At 60.5% G+C, this 26282-nt stretch overlaps 1 protein-coding gene and 1 long non-coding RNA gene across 2 annotated transcripts; one reads left to right on the top strand and one right to left on the bottom strand.

The window, feature by feature from the left end:
• Positions 1–535: 535 nt before the first annotated feature.
• On the bottom strand, positions 536–25413 carry KCNG2 (potassium voltage-gated channel modifier subfamily G member 2). The gene is made up of 4 exons (XM_036245980.1): positions 25338–25413; positions 13419–13490; positions 10754–11419; positions 536–1408 (listed from the first exon to the last, which is right to left on the bottom strand). The coding sequence occupies exons 2-4, from the start codon at positions 13467–13469 to the stop codon at positions 536–538; spliced, it is 1590 nt and encodes a 529-aa protein (XP_036101873.1). The 5' UTR covers positions 13470–13490; positions 25338–25413.
• Positions 20207–23314, top strand: LOC118619315. Its single transcript, XR_004957156.1, has 4 exons — positions 20207–20318; positions 20495–20956; positions 21164–21283; positions 23021–23314. It is a non-coding gene; the product is annotated as an uncharacterized LOC118619315 (long non-coding RNA).
• Positions 25414–26282: the final 869 nt, after the last annotated feature.

Here is a 26282-nt window from a genome sequence, read left to right as displayed (position 1 = left end):
CAGTGTGAAACCTCCGGGCCTGTCGCTTGGCAGGGACGTGGGCTTCTGCAGAGCTGGGTGTACAGGGAAGGCCTTCCTCCCAGGGGCACAGCCTGCCCCCCAACTCTTCCCTCAGACTGCTCCTCACTGCACCCCCTGCCTCCACTTCTCCGAGGACCTTCGGGCTGAAGAGTAGGGCAGGGTTAGTCTGAGGTCTGGGGACAGTGTGACCTGCTCCTACCACAGGCTTGGCTGTTCTGAGACTTCTTGAATTTATTTTTAGCTAGCCATGGAGCCAGAAGTCCAGGGGAGACACAAGGAAGGCGGACAGGCTGGGGAGCCCGCAGGAAATGCACTCAGGCGCAGGATGGCTTTTCACACCACCTCCTGCAGGCGGGTCAGCCTAGGCCGAGTCATGGGGCCTTGCTGGTCCTAGCAACATGCACGTGGACCGATAGCTCAGCAGGAGCCAGGCCCCTGGGGTTTGGGAGCTGCTGCCCCTGAGCTTGGTCCCTGACCCTCGACGCGGTGGGAGGCGAGGGCTGTGCTGCTGTTTCTAAAGCTGGCGAGGAGCATCCTCCCGTGACGGACAGCTGCGGCCCTCGGGCAGCAGGGTCCCCGCCGGGTCAGGCCGGCCCGCGCGCACCCACGGGCGGTCCGCGGAGGCCCTCGCCTCGCCGGCGCCGGCGGGACCCTGAGAGCTGTCCTCCGTGGCGCTGGCGGAGCGCGTGCTGTCCTCGCGCAGGGCCGGCTCGGGGCTGGCGGCGCGCTGCTGCTGCTCCTTGAGCTCCGAGTAGGAGCGCGAGAACGTGTGGAAGATGGAGGTGACCGGAAAGGCCATGAGCAGGATGCCGCTGAGGATGCTGCTCAGCGCCACCACCTGCCCGGGCAGGCTGCGCGGCACCATGTCGCCGTAGCCCACGGTGGTCATGGAGATGACGGCCCACCAGTAGCTGGCCGGCACGCTGGTGAAGTCGCGGCGCGCGCCCAGCTCGCGCTCGGCCAGGTGCACGAGCGGCGCGAACAGGGCCATGGCCACGCAGAGGAAGAGCAGCAGCAGCCCGAACTCGCGCGCGCAGCGGCGCACCGTCAGGCCGAGCGAGCGCAGGCCGAGCGAGTGGCGCGCCAGGCGCATCACGTAGAGCACGCGCAGCGCGCGCAGCAGCCTCAGCACCAGCCCCGCGCGCTCCAGCAGCTTGTTGCCGCCCGCGCCCGCGCCCGCCCGCGCCGCGCCGCCGGCCGCCAGGCCCACGAGCAGCGACACGTAGAAGGGCAGGATGGCCAGGATGTCGATGATGTTGAGCGGCGTCCGCAGGAAGGCGCACTTGCTCTCAGCCTGCAGGGAGCGCAGCAGGAACTCGAAGGAGAACCAGGCCACGCACACTGTCTCCATCACGAAGAGGCTGTGGCACTTGCGGGAGCACTCGCCCTGGGGAGGAGAGGGACAGGTGTTGAGGGCTCCTCTGCATCGGGGGATGGTCACCCTCGGCTGCCCCACGCCGTGTGCTGCAGGAGACCAGGGGAGCCTCAGAAAGGCCTAGTTCACGTCAGAAGACGGAATTGGAGATTGGTTTCCCACATGAGCTCAGCTGACCTGCTCCCCATCAAAACGGGTGAAAAGCACTTAAAACGCAGCCATTTAAAGCCCCTGCAACGGTTCTAAGGGCAAGCGGCATCTACTCGAGAAAACCCATTAGGATTTGGGAGGGAAGGAAAGGGTCTGCTCTTTGAGCCAAGACCTCCTCACCCCCCACCCCAGGGAGAGGTTCACTCCAGAGGCTGCAGCCAAGAGTTCTGGGCTCCAGCAGGGGAGGGGGCTGGGGTTCTTCTGGGACGAGAGAGGCTTCGGCTGCTCATCCCGCCCCCACCGGCCTGATGCGGCCTGAGTCTGGGGCCAGTGGGTGGAGAAGAGGGCTCAGCCGACCCACATGCTCTGTGCTGAGTCCCCGCCCCCCTCACACTGGAGTGAGACCAGGGGCCTGGCCAGGGCCACATGGCCGCCCTGTGCCTTGCATTGCCCCCCACCCCCCCGGCCTGGCTCACCTCCTTCTGGGCAGAGGACAGACCGTCACACCTGTCCAGCTGCCCAGCCCTCGCGGCAGGTGTTCGCCTAAAGCCAGCAGTGGGGACCTTCCGCCGCCCAGAGACAATGGCTCGAGGACCCGCCTGATGCCTCAAATGAACAGGCTGGGGGTCAGCAGTCAGCTTTTCGACACCTTGGCGTTCAAGGGCACAGAGGTGGTGGGACCCCACAGGGCTGCTCCCCAAGTCTTGTCTTTTATCTTCAGGGCCAGGCGCTGATGTATCATTGGTCCGCAAGGAACCGGCAAACGGGGCTCCCGCAAACCTCCCACCGGCCGGCACTCACTGCGGGGTGATCTGGGTATCGAGCAGGGTCTGGCCTTCCCATTAGGGAGCTGCCAGAGCCCAGTACCCTGACCTCCGCTGACCACTGTCCCTGCGATGGGCCTGGAAACCCTGGCCACAGACTTGCTTCCCCAGGTTACCCTCGGACACAAGGGTTATCCTCGGACACGAGGGTTACCCCCAGACAGGCCCACAGCTTCTGACTCCCAGCCCATCACTAAACCCTCTGGGCTGGGCTGAGGGCTGGGACCCCGGCCCTAGACAACGCTTCTGCTCTGCGGCTCACGGTCATGTCTAGTTCAGCCAGTGAGCAGGTCTCAGAGGCAGGGTGTGCCTTCTCCCCAACCTGCGCCAGAGCTCACAGCCACGTGACGCTCTGTGGTTTGCTGCTTGTAGGTTTGCGGTGGGTTTTGTCCCAGCAATTTGACGCTTGTTCATCCCGAGGGCGGCAAACAGTATCTAGGACTGGCCGCCCCGCTGCCTGGGCCGGTGGAAAGTCTTTGAGTCCAGCCCTGAGCCTCATGGGGCAACAGGGCAGGGGGTGAGGGAGCTCTGAGCCCTGACGTCGAACCTGGGGGACACCTCCTCCCAGGAGGGGGTCTGCCTTTGTCACGCCCTGTGTCCAGCTGGGTGTAAGCTCAGAGAGGTGTCCCTGCTGGACTGGGTTTTCCCCAAACCCACAAGTTTGTAGTCAGGAGACGGCTGGGGCCCAGGGGGCCTGGGACAGCCCGTTAGAACCCACTGCCCGGCCCGAGGAAGGGCTGGAAGGGAGGTCGCCATCCTCGGGGACGTGGGTGACGGGGAGGACAGCGTATGAAGTTCGGACTCCAGGTCAGGGCAGTGACGAGCCTCCGCCAGGCCTCCACCTGATCCAAAGAAGCCCAAGGAACCTGTGGTGATCCCGGGATCCACAGCCCCAGACACAAGCCATACAACACCCCCTGTTGGGCTGACTGCAGGCCCAGCCCCTCCGTGTCTCAGCACAGGTACCCAGCCAGGTGTGGTGCAAGCCCCATGGGGGTCTTCAACCAGTGTGTCTGGGGGGAGGAGGGCACAGGTGCGGGGCCCACGCAGGAGGAGGAACCCCGTGTGCAACCTATAGCTTGACCATCCTGGTGGATTCTGGAGGAGACAGGCCTGTGGGCCCCCGGCCCCCCTCCAGCCCTTTCCTTAGGGACCAGCTGTGAGGTTAATTGGAAGGAGCTATTTCTGGAAATTTTAACCCAGAAAGCAGACCCCGATTTATCATAGTCTGACACACCTGGCCTATCTGGCCAGAATCGGGTCAGCAACACGCCCCTTCCGCTGGCTCACCCGGATCTGAGGCCCCCCAGCCCCGGCCGCTCATCTGCTTTGCTTGTGTTTCCAAGACTTTCAGGGCCTTTGGAGGTCGGCGGGTCCTGCCCAGCTTCTCAGCCTGCTCACCCCTTCCTGCTCCCGTCCAGCTGCCCACGGGGTGGGCAGGGAGTCCTGCTGACCGCCCTGCCAGCTGCCGTTGGGGGCCTGAAGGGAGGGCTCTGGTGCCGGGCCCGGGGTGTTTGGAGAGGACCCAGGCTCCGGCAGGGGCTTCTGGAGGGAAAGCACGGGGGCCTCCAGGGCCGTGGCGGGGGGCTGTCACCCCGATACCACCCTTCAGGTGCCACGGTGTTCCTATGGGGACAGAGGGGTGTGCTCGTGCCTGCAGGGACGTGGGGACACCTCGCCCTCCCACCCTCACCGGCTCCTCTGGCAGGGCCTGGGGTCCCCTGGCCAAGGCCGTGTCCCCAGGGCCCGGCCTGTGATGAAGTCTGGCCCCATGGGCAGACCGCCCCGCTTGGTGCGAGGCCGCAGTGCCGGTGCCCTCACAGCCCCCGCCCAGGGTCTGGGCGCCCACCTGCCATGTCTGCACAGGTGACGGGGCCCTGGGTCCCAGCTCCTTTCCTGATCATTTGTTTCTCTCCAGGGCCAGAACCGGGGCTCCCCCGATGACTTGTGGCTCAAGAACCGAGAGCCCCACTGAACGCGAGAGGTCGGAGCTGATTCTAGGCACAGACACGAGGCCGTGGGGTGCCCGGCCGTGGGTGCGTGCGAGTCGCTGACCCTCTGGGGTGTCATCCACGGTTACAGACCCAGCCAAACAGTGAGGCGCTGGGGATGTTCTGCAGGCCCACGCTCGGGGCCGCCGCAGGCAGGGAGGGGCCGTCCGCACCAGGCAGGGGAGGCTGGGGACAGCCCGGCTGGCTCCAACCCCGGGGTGGGGACAGCCAGTCCCAGCTCCCGGAGAAGACGTGATTTGAAACCACGGCTGCACGGCATTCACCTGGCACTTGGCGCCACCCCCAGTGAGAAGGGACCAGCTCAGGGCCAAGTCTTTTCAGTAACAGGCTGTGGGGAGGTCAGTGGTTGATTCTCGGGGGAGACCTGGCCTCATCCACCCCCCGCTTTGTTCTCATTTCAGAGCATCAGAAATTCAGCAGCTCCGGCCCTGCCAAGGGCACTTCTGGTTCTGTTAAAACCGGAGGTGGAGGAGCCAATCGGAGGGCGCAGCTGAGCTCCCGGGCTGCGGCCTGGCCGGAGGTTCCGGAGGAGAGTCCATCAGGGACCCCACACCGCTCACCCCTCGCTGCCTCTGTCTCCGTCTCCGCTGGAAACGTCGTGTAGCCAGCAAGACGGGCCAGCAGGCCACCTGCTCCGACGGGAAGGGAGGGACCGTGTGGCCTCTCCCCCAGGCATAGGCCTTTCTTCCAGACAAGCGCAGACCCCAACTCCAACCCCTATTTGTTTTATGCCAAGTTTGTGCAGAAAGTAGAGGAAAAGTCTGTCCTGAGCTTTATGTCTGTCTCGTGGCACATCGGCTGTTTCTACTGCCTCTGCGTCCACAGCGGGGTCTCAGGAAAACAGGCGGCGGCGTCCAGGTGCGGGGGGCTGTTCTGGGCCCTGGACCAGGTTCTGGGGCGTGGCACCGGGTCGGGGAGGGGCTGACGCCACGGAGGACATGGGCACCCAGCCACTACACACTCGCCTCCCCTCTCAGCGCAGAGGGAGACGGGGCGTCAGGACCCGAGCCCAGCAGGTCGGCTCCCGACAAGGCCCGCACACGGCTGGTACTGCCCGAATTTTGCCGACTCCCGGACCAGATGTTGCCAACAGGACACACGATTAGGCCTGGAAGTCCGAGGTCCCGGGGCCGCAGGTTCGGGTCTGGTGAGACTCAGGTCTTCTCTGAGTCTCACGTGATCCACCTCTAGGACCAACTCACCTTCCAAGGCCCCACCTCCCTAACACCACCACCTGGGGGGACATAATGTTCGGGCCACGGAACCTGCTCTTTCCCAATAGTGGGTTTCCAGGGAGAAGCCCCGCTCACCAGGGCTCGGCCGTGTCTGCTTCTGGCCTGCGTTTAGGACAGGTGACGCGTCTTCACGCCAGGGCTCCCCGCGAGGCCCTTCAGAGCGTTCCCCACAGATCCTGAAGTGCGATGTGTCCCCCTCAGCATTCCACCCAAACCCCAGCACAGACCGTGAGATAGCGAGGACAGTGGTCAGTTGCATGTGTCCACTTGACGGGCCGCGAGGGCCCGGCCGTGGTCTGTCTGCGAGGGTGCTCCCGAGATGAGCGTTGGAGTCACTGGATTCCAAGCAGGCCGGCCGTCCTGCTGGCCGGATGGGCTTCGTCCAATCAAAGGCCTGAACAGAACGGAAGGCTGACCCCTCGAGGGGGCCTGCAGCCCAAGAGCTAGATTGGAGTGTCTTCTCCGTGTCTGTTCCTGGGTCTCCAGCCTGCGGACCCAGGGTCTCAGGGGTCCCAGCGGTCACCATGGTGTGAACCACCCCTTATAAATGTAAATATCCGGGGTGGGGCGTACAGTTGTACAGGTGTACGGTTGTCGGTCTGGGAAATGATACAATAAACACTAAATAACGATACAAGAACAACCTGTTTCGCGTGTTCACGATGTGACCCCACTGTGCCCCGTACACGCCTCTCCTGCAGGCTGTCCTCTGTGAACCGCGTCAGGCGGCTCAGAAACAGCCAAACACGCTCCCCGGAGAGGCCGCAGAGCTGTGTGTGCCCACAGGCGGCGGGAACTTTGTCCCCGGCTTCCCATGCTGCTGCCAAATGTTCTCCGTGAATTCGATCGCTGAAATCCCAGCCGTGAAATCTATAACTAATTATGCGGGTCTTGATTCAATCACGTGAGCTTAGAGGAAGAAATCAACTCTCACAGCCAGACAGATAGCAGCTGCAGCGAGGGCTCGACAGCTCCGGGGTCTCCCGCAGGCGGGCGCCCCCAGACCCCTGGGGCGCAGCACCTCTCCAAGCAGCACCCTGGCCGCCACCGCACAGCGATCCCGGTGCTGTCTGCCGGGACACCGGCTTCTGTCCTCCCCTCCGTCTGAAGGCCTCTCCCCCAGGTCGCGCTGCCAACGTCCACAAGGGCCTACACCTAGGTGTGGCCTTGACCCCTCCTGGCCGTAGCGAGAGCCCTCGATCCCCAAGGCTGTGCCGTTGTCAACAAACTTCGTCCCAGACACATTCTCAGGAGAATTGGTCCTCGCTTCCCGACGATCCCACAGGAACGGGGTGCTCCGGTCACCCCCACGCTCAGCTGGCGCCTCCGTCCGGGTGCCCAGGCCCTGACGCAGCTGCGAGGCAGGCGGAGGAGTGAAGGCCGAGGCCCACCGGAGACACCCCGGGGGCCGCGGGGAGTGGGCGTCTCGCCGTCCCCTCTGGCTCGGGGCTTCTGCAGTGATGGGGTGGGGAGGTTGGGTCAGCCCTGCTGTCCGAGAGCCTGGAGAAGCCCTTCCCACTGAGCTGGTCCCTGCTCGGCGCCAGACAGCCCCACCCCAGCTCCGCCCCCCACGGCCTGAAGCCCGAGGCCTCCAGCCTGGGATGAGGGCAGAGCGTCCCTGGTGGTGGGCTCTGACGGTTTCTCCTGAGAACCGCGGGAAAGCGAGGCTCCCCGGGCGTGGTTTTTGTAGCTTAGAATGTGTATTTTGGGGTCAGAAAATTCAGGAGAACTTTCAGTGCACGTTTAGGGTTTTGGTATTTCTACCCCACAGACAAGATGGAACCGTTGGGCAAGTCACCCTGAGGCTGGGTGGGGAACCCCCAGCCTTTCCACCCTTGGAGGCCACGCCGTGTGAATGGGGCCCCCGCGGACTGGTGCTGGGGGGGGAGGCCCTTCTCAGGCAGGGCAGGTGGGCTGGGGTCATGCCCTCCAGTCTCACAGGTGGAGACCACGGCCCGGGGGTCACACGCACTTGGGGGACACGGTGTGGTGGGGATGGGGTTGGTGGCCTTGCTGCCCCCTCCGGGCTGGGGTGCCCACAGGGAGGAAGCACATTGATGCTGGTGAAGACACTGTGTTCCTAGGTTCCCAGAGCTGTTGGTGACACACGGCGGGTGTTTTGCTCAGAGATAATTTAGGATCGAGCGTTCTGCGCGCATTCTGGGCACCGTTCCCGCGCCTTCCCGTTATAGTCTAGCCCAGAGCAGGCCTTCGCGCCCGGACACTGCCCCCATGTCCCCGCGAAGCCACCGTCTCCCCGTGGACTCCCAAAGGCCGACTCCGCCCCGGGGCACCAGGTCTCCGCCTCAGGTTCCCACGCCCTAGAGCCCCCCAGGTCCGTGTGGGGGAAGACACCCCACAGCCGTCAGTGAGATCAGGAGCACAGCATGGGCGTGTGGGCACCGCGGGGCCCGGGGCTGCGGGCAGCAGGCGCTCACAGTGACCCAGGGGTCGCGTTGGCAGGCTGACCCGGCTGGGCCAGGACGTGCAGCGGGAGCGTCACCCTGTGTCGAGCCCGGAAAGCATCCAGGTCCTGGCCCCCTGGCCTTGGCTGTTGCTTCCTGTGGCGGGGGGGGGGTGCTGGGGGGAGTCCTGGGGGGAGACCTGGGCCAGAGGGGCCCAGTGTGGTCACAGGTCCTCCTGGAAGGGAGGCTGCAGAGTTGGAGGTGGTGATGGAGAAGGACCAGAGTGACGGCTCGGAGGACGGACAGGGGCCTGGGACAAGCGGAAAGGATTCTCCCTGGAGTCTCCATAGGAACCAGCCCGCTGACTCCTGCACCCCAGCTCCCTCGGCCCCCAAAACTCGTCCTGTCCGATCGCGGGAGAGCCAAGCCTTAGGAGGGACAGACGCCCTCAGCACTCAGGTCTGGAGCTGTCTGGGTGGGCTGGGCCCTCCTGGGGGGGCAGGCTCTTCCTAGACAGCCCCTCGGTCCCGCCCAGAGCCCCTCCTGGCCGAGGGCCCTCAGAGCTGGATGAAGGGGTGCCTGTGATCGACGGTGCCTGCTGCTCTCCAGGACGAGGCCTGAGCACTCTGTCCCCCACGCTGCCAGTCTCTCAGGCAGCCACAGGTCACAGCCAGGTGCCAGGGGAACAGAGGCCTGGCCTTCCCAAGGGCCACACCCAGGCCACGCCCTGGGTCACAGCAGCTGAGAGGAGGGAGCAAGCCAGTGTCCCCTGGTGGACCAGGGGACCCGCACACTGTGGTCCATGAGCGCGGAGGGACGTCACCCAGCCTTAAAGAGGAAGGAAATTCCGACGCACGCGACGTGGGTGAACCTGGAGGACATGCTGCCTGAGATAAGCCAGTCACAACAAAATGGATACCACGGGATCCAGTTATGTGGGGATCCTGGAGCCATCGACAGCACAGAGACCCGTGGATGGCGGGGGCCAGGGCTGGGGGAGGACCCCGGGGAGCGTTTCGTGGGGACAGATGGCGATGACGGCACAACACGGCTGGTGAGTGAGTCACTCACTGCCACTAACCAGCTTAGAAATGGTTAAGATGGTGAACTCTGTATTTTATCACACAGAGAACAATGATGAGACATAAAACTTTTCTTTCCACTTGCTCCGTGGTTAGAGGGTCGGCCTGCGCACCAAAGGGTCTCAGGTTCGATTCTGGTCAAGGGCATGTTCCTGGGTTGCAGGTTCCATCCCCGGCCCTGGTCAGGGCACATGCAGGAGGCAACCAATCGATGTATCTCTCTCTCTCTCTCTCCCTTCCACTCTAAAAGTCAATGGAAAAAATGTTCTCAGACGAGGATTAACCAAAAAACAAAACAAAAGCTTTTCCTTCCCATGGCAACACCCACTTCTCCTTGGCACCTGTGACGTGCCAAGGGCCAGGTGCTTTCTGAAGTCCCCACAAGGTGGTGGGCGGCACAGTGGCCACCAACACGGGGCCATTGCTGTTTAACCTGATACCTGGTCTGCACCTGAGAGTGTGAAGTGATGCTCTGGGGAGGGGGTGGGGCTCGCCCTGGAGGGTGCTGCAAGGGCCGTTTTGGCCTCCTGGGCGCTGTCCCTGGTTGAAGCAGCCCGAACCTTTCTGCCCTGCCTATTATTGCTACTCTGAACACCGGAATACATCAAGCGTCTTCTTAGCAGCACAGTCCAAAACTGGGACCTGGTTAATGCAACTGGAAACAGCTCAGGAATCAGACACGCAAACAATGAAGGATGCCAAACTGATTTCCTGAAATTTACGTTCAAATTTAATCTGCAGTCAAGGTCGCAGCACCAGAGGTCAAGCCAGGTAACAGCTCATGTTCCAGGGGAGCAGGGGCACCTCCCTCAGCTCCTCACTGTCTTGGTGGCAGCTGATCCCAGGGAGCTGGGGCACCAACCCCGCCTCCGAGGCTCCCAGGGGGAGCTGCCTGAGGAAGGTTCAACTCAGAGCCAGGACCCAGCTCCTGGCAGGCGGATCACCAGCCCCCCTCCCCCCAGGAAATGCAGGGGACACTTTCAGAGCCACACTCAGCAATGTCCTCCACACAGTGGAGCAGCCTCTTCCGGTAACCCACACACTTGGACAGCACAGGCCCAGGCTCCCGGACCACGTCCTGAACATGCACCCCGGGTACACAGGCGCTGACATTTCTGCCCACGTTTCAGTGCTGGTGTTCACAGGACAGAAGGGGGATGGGGAGTCCACCCTATGCTCAGAAACGACCCCACTTCCACGCAAAACCAGCCCGGGTTTGCCTGAGGTGGGCGCCGGGCCCTGGCCCTCTCACCCTCAAAGACCACGGAAGCCACATCCTCCTGGCCCAGGATCACAGCACTGGAGCCCACACTCGCTAGACCTCGTGACACTGAAGGTGCCGCCCCGCGCTGACCTCGCTTCCAGGGCCTGTGCGAGAAGGAGCCGCAGCCTGGCTGAGGCCTTGAGGTTGGTTGTCATCGGGGAACAGCCCCCAGCAATGCCAGCCTGGGGTGGGGGCTCGCCCGGGGCGCATTACCTAGCAGGCCACGGTGGGCCCGAGCTTGCGGTGCCACCACCAGCGGCAGAGGGGTTTCTGAGGCCCCACGTATGCAGCTGAGCTCCCCCCAGCCCAGGCCCAGGCCTTGGCCCCGCCGCCCCATCCTCTGCCAGACCGCCCCAGCCCTGCCCCGCCTCCAGCCCGCGCTCACCCGCTCCTCCTCCGCGCGGATGTCCGGCATGGTGCTCAGGCACAGGCCGACCGCCGTGATGACCACGAAGGCCACGGACACGCAGGCGAAGAGCTTGCCGGCCAGCCCCGAGTGCGGGTTGTCCACCATGTCGTGCAGGCGCCGCCGGCCGCGGGCCAGCCGGCCGCGGGGCCCCAGGGCGCAGCCGGGACTCCCGGGCGCCCGGCGCTCCACCGGCCCCGCGCGCGCCTCGGCCGCCTCCTCCTCCCGGCGGCGCAGGCGGCGCAGGCAGCAGCGCTCCAGCCGCGCCTCGTCGATGCCCCAGTAGGCCAGCTCGTCGCGGAAGGCGAGCGCGCACGGGCCGCGCAGCAGCCGCAGCTTCCCGGCGCGCAGCAGCGCCACGATGGCCCGGAAGGCGCAGGGGCTGCGGTCGAAGAAGAACTCGTCGCGGCTCACGTCGTAGTCGTCGCACACGCGCAGCAGCTCGTCGTGGCCGCGGCAGGCGCGCAGGCGCTCGAGGCGCGCGAGGGGACAGCGCGCCAGCGCGGCCCAGGCCAGGCGCACCCGGCAGCCGCCCACGTTGATGATGACGTGCCGGGCGCGGGCCCCGCCGCCGCCTGGGGGCTCCACGGGCCGGGGGAGCAGGGCCATGGCCCCATGCAAAGCACCGGGGTCAGGAGGCTGGGCCTGCGGAAGGAACGGCTCGCGTTAGGCTGGGGAACACTTGACTGCCCCGTGCATGACCCCTGGGCCTGGGGACCCAGGGAACCAGGGACTCCCTCTGGCCCATCCACTTGGCTCTTCCCTCCTGTACACCTGCAGTCTACAGGTGGCCCACATATAGGACCACAGCCTTTACCGCACACCCAGTTTAAGTGGCAGCCTGCCTCAGTTTATCTCCTGGAGACTGGCTGAGGGGCGGCCAAAGGAAGCCCACCCTGCAGAGGCTGCCTCAGGAGATCGGGGCTCGGTCCCCAGCTTGTTACCTGTCAGCCAGTAAAGGTCAAGGGGAAAGGGGGCTGTTTTCAATCATCCTCCCTGCCTGGGCGCACCCCGCTTTGGCTCCAATTTTCATGTCCCCTGGAGCCACCTACAAGATCGTAGAACAGGCTGGTAGACGCCTTGCGCAGCCAAATCAAACGCGTGCTCCGAATTCTTTACGGGTACGAATGTCCATTAAAATAATCGTTAAGAGCCCTGGCCTGTGTGGCTCCATGAGTAGAGCATCGGCCTGTGGACCAAGGGTCTCAGGGTTTGATTCCCTGTCAAGGACACGGTGCCTGGGCTGCAGGTTCTGTCCCCTGCCTGGTTGGTGCCTGCAGAAGACAACCTACCGATGTCTCTCTCTCCCACTCTCCCTCCCCGTCTTCCACTCTCTCTAAAGATCAATGGAAAAAAATATCCTCGGATGAGGATTCAAAAAAAAAAAAGAGAAAAAGTTGACAGAAGGATTAAGAGCACAGAGGGAAAAAGACATCGTGAAAACGACAAGGATTTACACAGGAAACAAAGCTTGTAGAAATGAACACGTACAGCCCGGAGCCCAGCGTCCGGAGGTGAGGCTGGGCTTGGGGGGCGCTCGCTCCCGGAAGGTGTTCACAAGGCGCCAACAGGAGGCAAACGTCGTGGAAAGGCCACGCGAACGGAGGAGAAAGCAACATTATCTGCTCACCAGGACCGGCAACAGTCAACCGAGGGAAGGAACGCATGAGATTTGAATTTCCAGCGTTAGGGACAGTGCCCGACAGGATGAAGATGCGTCACGGGAGCCAGGGAGCTTCGGTCCCTAAATAAACGTCTGCAGTGGAACCTGATGGTTTTGAACTTGGGAAGTAAGAAAGCTTTTGTTTTTCACTCGTGGGGAAACGCGCTCCCGAGTGTGGGCGCAGGACCTCCCCAGCTGTCTCGGTGGATCCCCAGAACGCTGGGTAACTGGGGCTGGGACACACTCCGCTGGTCACAGCGGAAGCCGGTCCTTCCCCAGGCGGCCGCCCTCCGAGGCCAGGAGAGCCATCTGCCCCAGCACCCGGCTGTTTCCACCCTGGAGCCCTGCCCGCGGCAGGCTCACCACCCAGTCCCTGGAGCGGCTGAGCCCACGCAAGCCCTAATGGAACCAGCACCTGGCAGGGGACCAGCACCCTTAGCACCAGCAGGCTCCTAAGGAACAGAGAGAACATGCGGAGGGAGGAGGGGCCAGCTAGGGACGCCTCTCCCGTGGGGACTCAGAGTGGTTGGATCTCCCCGTAAAAGCCAACTGCTCTAGCAGGTGAGACGGTCCACACTATGGGTGTGGCGAGATCGCTCACCCAACACGGACAGGCTCTGAGAAGCTGTTTTCTGCCCCCGTTCGGCTTGGGAGTCTTTGTGCGGTTGGTTACACTCATTTACCTTTTCCCTCACCTCCTCTCCCCATCAGCTACCCGCGGCCAAAGGTGTCCGCTTGTGGGAAGGAGGCCGTGGGACCCGTGGGATCTGCACAAAGACCACGCCACGTCCCAGCCTGCTTGCTGGTCTGGTCGCCCCCCAGGCGCTCACTGCGCTGCGGCCCTCGGCATGACACAGTTCACAAGGACAAGCACAGGAGCCGGCCAGGGACCAGCAGGAAAACGTGGTCTAAGTGAGACACGATTTTCTTCCACAGCCCACGAGCACTGACCGTGGCTGAGGGGTTAAAATAAAGACTCACCCACCTCTGCTGGCCGTTTTCACTTCTCTGTCCTGGGAGCACAGGCAGCATGTGAATCGCAGGTACGGTCACCTGTGGGGCGAACACAAGGAGCCCAGGTAAATAGCTGATTTTGAATAAAACATGACCCTCTGGGAGGTTTTCTCAGAGCCTCAAAATAAGAGCCCTCAGGGTCATTTCTATCATTTCTTTCTGACTGTTAAACTCATTTGTGTCCAATTATCATGTTTTGAAATGGATTTACTTTCTATATGTCAAAGTTACCGAGATTAGAAAAGGCTTCTAGAGTGTATATATGCATAGAATTGAAAACTTGCTAATTAGATCTATTTTTAGCTATGTTGCTGACAGAAATTGATGATTTCTTTTCCATTATAATTTATGAGAACCACGTCTAATCTCCAAATCTATACGACACAGAAATTTGGTAACTAATCATTCTTATCCTACAGCCCAGCGGCGTGGAACAGCCCTGAAGCTTTTAGTACACTGAACTTTTCACTTTGAGGCTGCGGAGGTCTTTGTAGCCTTCACGCGTCCCCAGCAGCAGATCATGCAGACCGCCCGGCTCACAGCTGGGAGGCCACACTGACCCAGTGCCGACACCGCGGCCCGTCTGGAACCACGGCCCTGGTCTCCATCTGCACTTCTGTTGTTCCAAGAAGGGAACAGTAATGGCCCCACGTGGCCAGTGTCCTGTTCGGACTAGGCTTTTCCACTCAGCGCAGCTCCCTGGAGAGCCGTCCCAGGGCTGCCGTGCGACAGCTCACCCCGGTGACCTTCCCGGCTGTGCCCAGTTCGCCGAGCGGTTCGCCAGCGGAAGGACGACTGGGCTATTTTCAGGATTTAGGAATTATGAGCAAAGCTGCTAAACACACTTCCTAGGGTATGCTTTCCTTTGGGACAGATGCCCAGCAAAGTAAAAGATTTTTTATTTTTTATTAAGTCCAATGTATCATTTCTTCTTTTATTGACTGTACTTTTGGTGTCAAGAATGATTTGCCAGTCCTGGCCGGTTTGGCTCAGCGGTTAGAGCGTCGGCCTGCGGACCAGAGAGTCCCGGGTTCGGTTCCCGCTAAGGGCATGTACCTCGGTTGCAGTTTGTCCCCGGCCCTGGTTGGTCGTGCGGGTGGCAGCCACTCGATGTGTCCCTTTCACATCGATGTTTCTCTCTCTCTGTCTCTTCCTCTCTCTCCCTCCCACTCTACCTGTACAAAAAATGGAAAAATGTCCTCGGGTGAGGATAAAAAAAAAAAAGAATGATTTGCCAGTCCTGGCCAGTATTGCTCAGTGGTTAGAGCATCGGCCTGCGGTCCGGAGAGTCCTGGGTTTGGTTCCCGGTAAGGGCATGTACCTCGGTTGCAGTTTGTCCCCGGCCCTGGTTGGGGTCGTGTGGGTGGCAACCAGTCCATGTGTCCCTTTCACATCAATATTTCTCTCTCTCTCTTCCTCCCCCTCTCCCTCCTGCTCTATCTGAAGATAAATGCAAAAATGTCCTCAGGTGAGGATAAAAAAAAAAAATGATATGCCAGGTCCGACATCTCAAAGGTTTTCTACAGTTCTACTTCTAAAATATACGTTTACATGCACTATAGTCCATTTTGAGTTCGTTTTTGTATACGGTGTGGGACTTGGGTAAAGGATCTTGGTCTTTGAATAACTGTCCAGCATTGAATCACCTTCAACCCTCTTTCAAAAATCAGCCGGACACGTCTGTGTGCCTACATGTCTGGGTTTTCTATTCTGTTCTACTAATCGCTGTAAATATCTCTCCACCAACCACAGTCTTTTTTTTTATTCCTCACCTGAGGATATTTTTTCATTTATCTTCAGATAGAGTGGGAGGGAGGGAGAGGGAGAGAAACATCGATGTGAGAAACTGGCTGCCTCCCGCGTGAGCCCGACAAGAGTCGGGGACTGAACCACAATTGAGGTACATGCCCTTGACTGGAATCGAACCCTCAACGCTTTGGTCCATGGGCCAACGCTCTAACCACTGAGCCAAGCTGGTCAGGGCACCAACCACAGTCTTGATAAATAGGCAGCAAGTCCCGGAACTGGGTGGACCGATTCCCCTGATGTTCTTTTCAAACAGTTTGACTTCTTCAGATGCCTCTGCTTTTCATGCAAATAAGTTTTAGAATATTTAGTCTATATTTACCAAAATAACCTCACTGGCTTCCTCACATGTAGTCAGCGGGGTCTGCTCACCCCAGCCAGGCAGAGCTGCAGACCCTCGGGGTGACACCCTCGAGCCTGAGTGTGTCCCTCTGTGCGAGTCCCTGATCCGTGTGCGGAGAATTCCGTGTTCCAGTGTAAAACTAGCTGCGGAATGTCTGAAGGCACAAGTAGGAGAAATATGATTGTACCTGTGTTTGCAGATGTGCTATTAGACCTATTTTGTCTAAGCAGCTATTTACATAAGCAGTTTTGCTTCCAGATCCCAGAACAGAGATCCCTCCCGCCCACCACACTCAGGGCTCCGAGCGGTCACGGCCGGCGGGGGATGGAGTGGCTGCCCCAGTCTGGGGGGGGGCCTGGTGCTGAAAGGAGGGTCAGCACTCCAGGGAGTTCTGTCTTTCCTTCCAGCAACCCCCAAATCCACACTGAGCGTCTCTCCTCTCTGACGGTCTTGGTGACAGTGGACGGGCCTTGGCGTGTCAGGGGCCCCAGGGCCTGGGCCCTCGGCAGCTGTCCTCCTGTCATTTCTAACGTGGCGATGTTGTACCCCCACACCCACAGCTCCTTTATGGCCTCAATGGTCTCAGGACGGACATGTTTCAGAGCCACTGTCCTGCCACTGGGGCCCCGGCCCTGCCCCGGTGTGGGGCCCGAGCCCTCGCAGGGCCGCCAACTTCCCTGCCCAAGATGCCAGCTCTGGCCCAGCCTGGGCCTGGACGCCAGCCACTGAGAAGGCTTTGCTGTTGTTGCTTCTTAAAATGTCTTTATTGATTTTAGAGAGGAAGGAAGGGAGAGAGAAGCATCAACGAGAGAGAGAGAAACACCCGTCGGCCGCCTCCTGCACGGCCCCTACTGGGGATGGAGCCCACACCCCGGGCCTGTGCCCTGACCCGGACTCCAACGGCAGTCTCTGGGTGCAGGGGCACACACAGTCCACTGAGCCACGCCAACCAGGGTGAGAAGGTGCTTCACAGAGACTGAGCTGCCGGAATTGCAGGGGAACATAAAGGGGGCTCGGTTTGAAAATCTTGTGGATCCAGGAGTCACTCTCCCGCCCTCTGCCCACCGTGAAGGGGGTGGAGGGAGTGTGCCCTGGTGTCTGGGCACCTGAGGGGTGGGCTGCACTGAGGGGGGAGTGTCGACCAGCCTCCCCCCAGGCTTCCCGGAGCCTGTGCAAGGGTCCCCAGGTGGGGCCCAAGACCTCCACTGTGTCCCCACGGAAGACCAGCAGGCGCCCTCCTGCCGTAGGGACAGCCGGCTTCCTCGCAGGGACCACATAGCACATCGCAGGTACCTGGGCCCAGGTGCGTGTCGGCCAGAGCAGATGTTCCAGATACTGAGTTTTTACTTTTAAATCGTGACCATTCTTCCTCTTTTCTTTTCCAGGGGAGCGTGTGAACGCAGTCCCTCCACCACAGACTTCACAGCTCCCCACGTCTGGGGAAATGGCAGGGGTCCGCACCCCGGGCAGCCTCCCCAGGAACACCACCTCCGTGATCATCATACTGGCCCTCGGAGCCAGCATAAGATCGTGACGATTCTTAACTGGTCACTTCTTTTCGAATCAGTTTTGCTAAGCAAGTGTCCCCCAGGGACAGTGGGGAGTGATGCTCACGCGGCCGCTTCCGGTCAGAGGCGTGCACCGTGGGCTCACTCTGCTGGCCCAGCACGGCCTGGAGCAGTCCGTCCCTGTGCCGCTGTCCGTCCGGAGACGCTGCCCTGCGCCTCCAGCAGACCCCGGCCGCCGGCTCCCTGCAGACCTGTCTGCCATCGGAGCCCGAGGCATCTCTGCACGTGGAGACTGTCTGCTCCAGAAGGCTTTCAGTCCGACTGCTCATCCGCGACCTGCCCACAGGACAGACCCGACACTCCTGCGCCCAGCAGGCTTGGCGCAGACCCCGAAAGCCCACGCTTGTCCTGCAGAGCCTGGGCCTTTCTCTGCACACATCCCCTTCAAGTCCAGGTGCTATCGGAACGTGGTGCTTGACAGGAAAAGCAGGTTACAGAGCAGCGCGGGCTGTGTGTACACACACCTTTTCTCTCCGTGGGCAGGAGAGTGAGGAGACTTCTGGATGGAGTGGGTGTGAGCAGCAACCTTTTAGAGCATTTGTATTTTTTTGTTATGTTTTTCTTTCCTGCTTTTTTCCCCCTCTTAACAAAAGATACAATTTTAGTATCTAGAAAGAGGAGTAAAAGTATTCTAATTTTAGAGGGGAAATCACTTCGTATAGTTTTTTATATGATGAAACGTTAGTCCCAGGAAATGACAGTGTGATAAATGTACCTTTGAGTTAAATCCTTGTAGGCATTTGATATCCTGAGAATTGAGCTCTGTGACTCAAACCGATGCAGCGGCGGCTGGCCAGCTGGGGGAAGACTCTGGGTCTCGAACCCCGAGCCTGTAATTCTCCGCAGCTCCCGGCCCAGACCGGACAGAAGAGATACTTTTGTATCCACACATCAGCCCAGACGACAGAGGAGACACTTTTGTATCCACACATCAGCCCAGACAACAGAAGAGACACTTTTGTATCCACACATCAGCCCAGACGGACAGAAGAGACACTTTTGTATCCACACATCAGCCCAGACGGACAGAAGAGACACTTTTGTATCCACACATCAGCCCAGACTACAGAAGAGACACTTTTGTATCCACACATCAGCCCAGACGGACAGAAGAGACACTTTTGTATCCACACATCAGCCCAGACGACAGAAGAGACAATTTGTATCCACACATCAGCCCAGACGACAGAAGAGACAATTTGTATCCACACATCAGCCAACCATTGAAAACCAGGGCGAACAAGACTCTGGAACTTGTTGCTTTGCAAACAGGAAGGCTCAGAATTCTAGAACGAGATTTTCCAGTCACTCCGATGTTTTCCTTTTTGCAACCACAACTACAGTAAAGTAATTCAACTTTTGAAACACAAGGAGTTTAAAAAGTCTGCGACATCAGGTAGTGAGAACAACCTGAGTGACTGTCATTCCCTCCCTACGGCCCTACAAACCAGATGTAAACTGTTTCCACAGTGACAGCAAAACGTTCCTCCCGCGTCCTGTCAGGAGCCGCGGGTGGGCAGCGGGCAGAGGGATGCAGAGGGTCCAGGGTGCGAGACCCGTCTCACCTCCCCAGACTCCGAGGCCAGAGAGAAATGCAGCCTCGAAGGAGCAGCTGCCGATGAGGAGAAGCGTCCGTGGGAGCTCAGTTCATCTACTTGGAGTGAACCAGTGATCACTTAGTTTTTATATCATTTGACTTTAACAGTCAGAGCTCCAAAAATAAATAGCTGTATCTATCACTTGTTTCAAAAACATATTCTCTTCAGTTCAAATAGTGTCGAACTTAAAATGCGCACCTGTTATGAAAAGTGCGGAGACCTGGCTGAGGATGGGGGGGGGGGATAAATGAGCAGCCCCCTCCGGTCCCAAGGCCGAATCTCCTGGGAGGGTGCTCTCCCTGCTGTACTGTGCCCCATCCCTTGCGTCCTCACCCACAGGCCCTGGTTTCCACCTGCACCTCCCGTAGGACCCTTTAAAGGGTGGGCATCACATGGCTCCGGGTGGGAGAGCAAACTTGTCTAGAGCCACTCAATCCGGCAGGGAGGAGCCCTGAGCCACTGTCCCTCCTGGCCGGGTGGGCCTCCCTGCCGGCTGGCTCAGCCTTTCTGTCCTGTGGGGTGGCAGCAGGGTCACTGGGCAGGTATCCTAGGAAGGAGGTGTGGTTTGGACCTGCTTCTGTCCCACAACTGTCTCTCCTGGAAAGACCTCATGTCCTGCCTCCCCCTCACGCCATAGATTCTTGGCATCCTCCCCCGGGCTGGGCCTTTCATGGGTTCCAAACCGTGAACGAATGAAGGGGTCTTTGGGGCTCAGAACGAGGCCAAGAGAGGTTGGAGGAGGGTGTAGGGAAGGTGATGGGACCCAGGGCCCTGGGCGGGAGGTGGTGAGCAGCTGTGCGGATGTCCACTGTGGGCCAGGTGCTGAGGGGACGGCGGAGAACAGGCATCTCCGTGAGCTCAGGGTGACACCCTGACCCCCCGGCCATTCACTAGCACGTGATGACCTGTGTGAGAGCATGAAGCCACGTGAAGCCACGTGTGACAGGTGTGACAAGTGTACGTGACAAGGGGCTCCAAGGCCGTGAACAGGGCTGACAGACACAGGCTCAGGAGCTGCCCACCTGCCGGCACCAGGCATCTGCTTTACTGAGCAAGACCAGCAACCCCTATAGGAGGGACAGCGTCCAGTGGTCCCGGCTTTCTCCCCACAGGACCGAGCCACCTCTCCACTCACCCAGCACACCCTCGGAGGTGCGCCTGGCTTCACTCTAGCTCAGCGACGCTGTCCCAGCGCCTGCCCCGTCGGGCCCTGAGATCGTCTTCACAGGCGATGGAACATTCACAAGAAAAGACGGGCAACGTTATCCGTAGCATGTGCGGGCGTGTCAACAACCTCCTAATTCGGTTCGGAAGGGGCCCTGGAGCCACCCCTGGGAGGAAAATGCTGAGCTGAGATAACCCGCTGGTCTCATCCCTCCCATCTGCTGAGCAATGATGAGCCCGGCACAGGGAGGGGGCCGAGGCACAGACCTGGGGAGGCAGCGCTGGGCCCACAGCAGAGGGAGGAGGAGCCCTGATGACAGGGGTGTGCTCACAGGCTGCCAGCCCCGGGCTCCCACAGTGCGCTGCTCCGCTGCTTCCCGGGTCTCAGGTACATGACACCCCACCCCACCCCCCGGCTCACGAGGTCCCTGGGCCATTCTGAGCTGTGTGTTGAATGAGTCCCGGCTCACACGCAGCGCGACAATGAGGCACTTGCAGTGTCCTGGTCACCGAACGGCGCCAGGGGCTCTGCCCTGACTCCCATCAGTACCTTGGTCCCCACAGGGGAAACCTGCCCCGAGCCCCAGTCTGCTGGCAAACAGCTGCTCCACAGGACGCGTGGGCTGACCCAGCAAAGGCACCATCTGGTAGATGCACCTCTGAGACCCAGCCCCCAGCAGCAGAGGATGTCCACGTGTCCATTGGGCCAAGGCCCCACAGTCTCCTTCTCCAAAGTCCTGCTCCCTCTGCCTGCCATGGATTCAACAGCAACACAGACTTAGTAGGACCTACGACGGGGAGAGTTTGGGGTGTGCGCTGTCCGGTGGGCATCAGAGTGTGAGCGGATCTGTGTGTGATTTGTATATAAGCACTGACGGAGGCCGAAGGAAATACCTCAGTAAGCGAGGGCCCTGCACCTTGACAGAGAGCCCTGCACAAGGGTTTTACAACGTATGCTTTTCCTTAACCGGTATTTCCAGGTCTTCCGTGACCACCAACTTCTGTGGGGAGGAAAAGCTCTAACAGGTAGTTAAAATCACATTGTTGCACCTGGAAAAGATAACAAAGTATCTTTCCATTTGCCCCTTGGGCTGGGTGTGGACTGTGTTTAATGTCATACCCCCCAGTGTGACCGCCTCCTCACAGCGCACACAGCAGGGGTCATCTGCCAGCTGCAGGGATGAGCCTGGGGGAAGGCCCCCCCCCCCAGCTTCCTGAGAAACAAACTTACAGGTTTCTCAGAAAAGGACACGTGAATCCCAGAGATAAGACCTGAGTCTTGATCCTGACCTGGCCCACAGCTTCCACACACTGGCATTTCCTGAGACCCCAGACTTTGCTGTTTCTCACTTGGTGAGTATTAAAGAAGCCAGTGATGTTTATTTCCTACCTTCCTCATCTAAAAGATGTCTTTTTTTCTTTTCTTTTGGTGGAAACAAATTCAAAGACATTTGTTCAGTCAGAAACTGTCATTTTTTCCTGAAGTAACTGTGAGCCGGGGAAATGCTTTGGAGAGGAGATGAGGGGCTCGGGCGCCCCCTCAGGACATCCAGCCCCACCTCCCCAGGCTCATGCTCCGACCCGTGGCCAAGCCGCTAGTCACGTGATGGCAATGGTTTTAACGCACGTCATGTCACGAGATTGCTACAGTGTGAGATACAATATCCAGATATAAAACGTGTCACATACTTTTTTCCTGTTAATCTGCAAAGACACCGCCCCTGACCCCCCAAAAGAGGACAGAAAGCAGGCAGGGACTGCTCTTCCTGGCTGTCCCCAGCGTGTTTGAGCCCTGTGATCAGGGGGAGGACCCGCAGCCCCTGGGCAGGAGGGCAGCAGCTCAGCAGAGCACACCCAGAGGGGAGGTGCTGGCTGGGGTAGACTGGGTCCCCCTGGACGTCTCCAGAGTTCTCGAAGCGGGAAGGGAATCTGGGTGCCTCTGCATGAACACAGCTGGGCCCCCGGAGCACGACCAGCTGGAGACAGACCCTCCGCTGCCCACCCCTTCCCAGGCCAGAGAGAAAGGAGCCAGGGAAGACTCTTTGCAGAAATAAACGTGCCTCTTCAAGCCAGAATGTAGGAAAAGTGGCTGCAGGGCTCAGATTTGCCCAAGGGCTTGGGGGCTCTGCTGGGCCCCCAGTTTCAGCCTTTAGTCTTCATGTGCCCAACATTCCCCGAGTCTGTGGTAAGACTTAAATGCTACCTTTTAAATGTCTGAGAAGGTTAAACATATCCAGGAAGGTCATTCCATTCTGGGAACCGAAGCCTTGGGCCACACCTGCCCCGGCCTGCCTTCCTCACCCAGCCGCTGTGCTGGTGAGGCTGAGCCAGGCTGGGGACACAGCAGGAGTGGCGGGAGGGTGTGCCAGTGGGGCAAGGGGAGGGACCCCTAAATCAAGAGATGCCCTGATTTCCCGGGGAGAGGTGGCGGACACAGAGCAGGGACTCGGCGCAGGTTGCCAGCCTGTGCAGAATGCTCAGTGAAGTCTGTCCGGGTGTCGCTGCGTTAACTTAGTAAGGCGACCCAAAGGTCTTCTGTACCACTTACATATTACACTTCAGTCTTCTTCTAAGCACACAGTCAAACCAGAACTTTGGGTGTTCACGTTTAGAGCTGCTGTCCCGGACTTCCTTGTTTAGACACAAGTATCTCCTCGGAAAGTCAGAGGCTGAGCCGGCAGAGTCGTTGGACTCGGGCACCAGAGGATGTAAATGAGCAGTTCTGCCCGGCCCACGAGGCCCAGGACGTTCACACCTGCCCCCAGGACCACATCCCTGGTTCTGAGGTGCTTAACAACAAAGCCCGAGTAGCCTGTCTGTGTCGAGGGTCAGTCTGACGTCGCCGGCACAGGAGAGGCTGACCGGGGGTCTATGGACCCCCCGGAAGTTCTGACGGCAGACCTGCCCTCCAATGCACTCATCACTTTGCACCTGACGCTGGGTTTGGCTGCTCCTCAAAGTTTCCGATTTAGGTTTGTTCTTGCAGACAAACCATCGGGCAAACAGAGCAGAGAGAAGGCTGCAGGTGCCCACAGGGGAGGCCTCAGAGGAGGGGTCTCGGAGCCAACGGGCTGCTTCTCTCTCCTGCAGTTCACTTCAGCTCACCTTGAGAGAACAGCTGAAGCTCTCGAGAGTGCCGATGGCCGAGGTGACCCGAGGGGACCCTGAGTGCTGTGCAGGCCACCAGATGGGCGAGCTGAGCACCCATGTCCTGACCAGCTCTGAAGGCTGTCCTTCAGTGCCCTGGCTGGCTGTCACCGGCTCCCTTCACTGCAGAGTCTTGGGCTACCAGGTGATGTTTCTATTCAGTGTGAGGGTGAGAGACCTCACAGGCAGCGGGGCCTCCATGACTTCAGCCCTAAATTGTCCCTATCCCCCATGAAATTTCCCATTAGTACACGCGCTCAGATGTTCACTCCTGGGTCCCAGCCCCTGGGACCCCCACCGTCCTCATCCCACAGTCCCCGAGCCCCTTTGGCTCATTCCGACCCCCAGCACCCACGCACCCTGGTGCTGGCTGCCCCATCTGCTCCCGTTCACTGCCACCCCCACACATCCGAACTCAGCAGAAGCAAAAACGTCCTCCCACTGCACGACCTCATCCTCGGTGGTCGTGCCCTCCTGGTGCCCGGGGAAGGGGAGCTTCCTCACATGAGCGGCCAAACCGCAGGACAGGAGGAGGACCAGGCTGTTTGGACCACCTGAGAGGCTCAGACCCACCTGCCTTGGCAAACCCAACATTTTGTCATTCCCTACCAACCTATGCGCTCTGTCCGACTGTTCATCTCGACACGCACACCTGTAGTTATGCCGGGGCGGTGCCAGCCGTGCCCTGGGCAGGAGCTCTCCATTGTAACTCAGTTAACGCACTGGCACACGATCTAGAGCATCCGGCACGCGCGGGCCCGGTGCCAGGCCCTGAGAAGGAAGACTGCACAGCCTCCGGCCCCACCAGCTACGAGCTTGCTTCCCTCTTCCCTCTGTGCCCACAAAACACCCGATTTTTCTTAAATTATGGAAATCTCAAGGTATAAAAAAAACTGCTGCAAAGTGGAATACATAAATTGGGGAAGAATCCGAATGCTATTTGGCACCGGCCTAGACAGAATCTGAAAGTTGTTTTCATACTGTGTCCCCAGTAGAGGTGCAGATACACCTCTTTCCTTGGCACCACTGTGTGACCCTGAGTGTGTGGCTGGTCTGCACCCACAGCCGCAGCCAAGCGGACCTCACCCCCCAACGAGGCACAATGCCTCCAAGTCCAGGTGTAGGAGGAACGAGGGCGACTGCAGCCCACTGACCCGGAGGGAATGTGAATGAAGCACAGCCTGGGGGTGGGTTGTACACAGTGAGCACCTGGGAGAGGGGGGCGGGGCTTCCCTTTGCTTAACCCTGCCTGGAGTCTGGAGACCCCACCTGCACTCTTCTCCATGGTCTGGTGGGCAGGGTGACCGTGGAGAGCCCACCTGACTGACACCCGCTCTGAGCAGGGCTGAGTCGTGAATCACCCTGGGCCTTGGGGATCCTCAGAGATCACCGCCCAGGGAGCTATCCTGATGCACCAACACAGTCTGAATCTACCTTACACCCACCTGCTCCCAATACTGGCCTTGAGCGGGCGGCAGGAACCAGGGTCTGCGCAGCCCAGGAAGAGGGAGAAGAAAGCAGGCTTCAGGTAGGGGAAGAGAATTTTCTGGAACTGTGAGGGCCAAATGGAATCCATCCAGCCCACACTGGGTGATGGTTTTGGACGAGGTGGCAAAGGCTGGTAAAGGGAGTCACAGTCCATGACTATGGTGGCCCTGCTCCAAGAGCCAGAAACCAGCTGCACTGAGGTGGGCTGGGAGTTACCCCGAAACTGCTGGAGCACACACACTTGGAGGTGCATGGACACGGCAGGGTCCCTGGAAACTCTGCGGGCTTGGAGGAGTTTCAAGGGTGCAGAGAGTGCCCGTGTCGCCCTGCCGGACTGCCGGACGCCCTGCCATCGCGCGCAGAGGCCCCAGAACTGCTCAGCCCCGCCCTCCCCACCCCCCTCTGTCCCGACCCTCGTCCGCTCTCTGCGCCTCCAGCCCCACATCGGGCTTGGCTGCCAAGTTGGAAGCCCTCTGCCTCTCCTCGGCGCTTGGGCGGATCAGGCTCCCAGTTTGCAGAATTCGAGGTGCCCTTTGCCCAATTCAGGTCTGCAATTTGGCCGGAGAAAGGGCTGGGAGAGCGCGTGTGTCTGCGCGCGTGTGTGCGCGCATGGGGGCGACTTTCACTACCACTCCAGGGACAGGAAGGGGCCCCCGCGGGAGGAGGACTCGCCCACGGTCCGCCGCCCCTTCGCCGAGCCGGTGCGCCCACCACCCCAGCCAGGGCGCGCGCAGCAAGAGCCCCCTTGGGTGCCCCCACCCAGGTCGCCTACCCCACATCGCAGACGCCGCTTTACGCTTCCGGTCCGTGCTCGCACCTGGGCTTGGGCAGCCCCTACGGACCCACGGGGCGGCGGCGGGGGAACCAGGCTCCAGCAGCCGGGCTGGGACGGCCAGGAAAGCGCACCTCGTGGCAGAGCCCGCGCCTCGCTTGCAGGGCGGAGGGAGGGAGGATCTTGGGGGCGGCGCCCAACACAGCGGGGACCCCAGTTCCAGGGGGAGGCGCTTCCAACATCTCTCCCCAATCTCTTCACCCCCCACCCCACCTCGCAACCGGTTAGAAACTGCGTGCGTCTGACCATCGCCGCTTGGGGACAGGTGCCTGAGGCCCCCCCAATGCCCCCTGCTTGGCTCGGCCGGACCCTGCGGTGTAGATCCCCGACCACTTCCACAGCCCACGCTTCTTCCCCAGGACCCTCGGATGTAGACCCCCCCCCCGCCCCCGTCCCGGCCCCAGGACCCTCCGGTGTAGACCCCGGGTCCCACCGCGCAGCAACTTTACCTCAGGATCAGACTCTGCGGGCTGCTGCTCCGCTAGCCCGGCGGGCGGCCTCCACGGGCGGAGCGCGGCGTCTCCGGAACCCACAGCCCGTGGAGTCCAGCACCGCCCCGCGCGCCGCCCCCGGCCCGGGCCCCGGAGATCCGCACGGCTGCGATGGCGCGGCGCCCCCTCGTGCCCGGCCGCGGGTCGGGAGGCGAGCGGACCCCAGCGCAGGGGCCAGGAGTCCACGGCCATGTCCACTGGGAGCGAGTCCCCGGGGCGCAGGAGCCGCGGATCCGCCAACGCGCCAGGCACACGCGCTCGCACACAGAGTGGCGTGGGGCACAGAGCCCCCTCCCACTCCTCGCAGCAGCCCGCGGGTAAAGGCAGAGGAGGGGCTCCACTTGGCGCTCCCCCAGGGCCCTTGTGGCGGCCACTTGGGGGTCTGGAGACACTG

This window comes from Molossus molossus, unplaced genomic scaffold (assembly GCF_014108415.1).
Source record: "Molossus molossus isolate mMolMol1 unplaced genomic scaffold, mMolMol1.p scaffold_m16_p_6, whole genome shotgun sequence".
In the NCBI taxonomy this organism is placed as follows: domain Eukaryota; kingdom Metazoa; phylum Chordata; class Mammalia; order Chiroptera; family Molossidae; genus Molossus; species Molossus molossus.
Note: the sequence above shows the minus strand (reverse complement) of the source record. Positions and strands in the feature narration are given on the sequence as shown.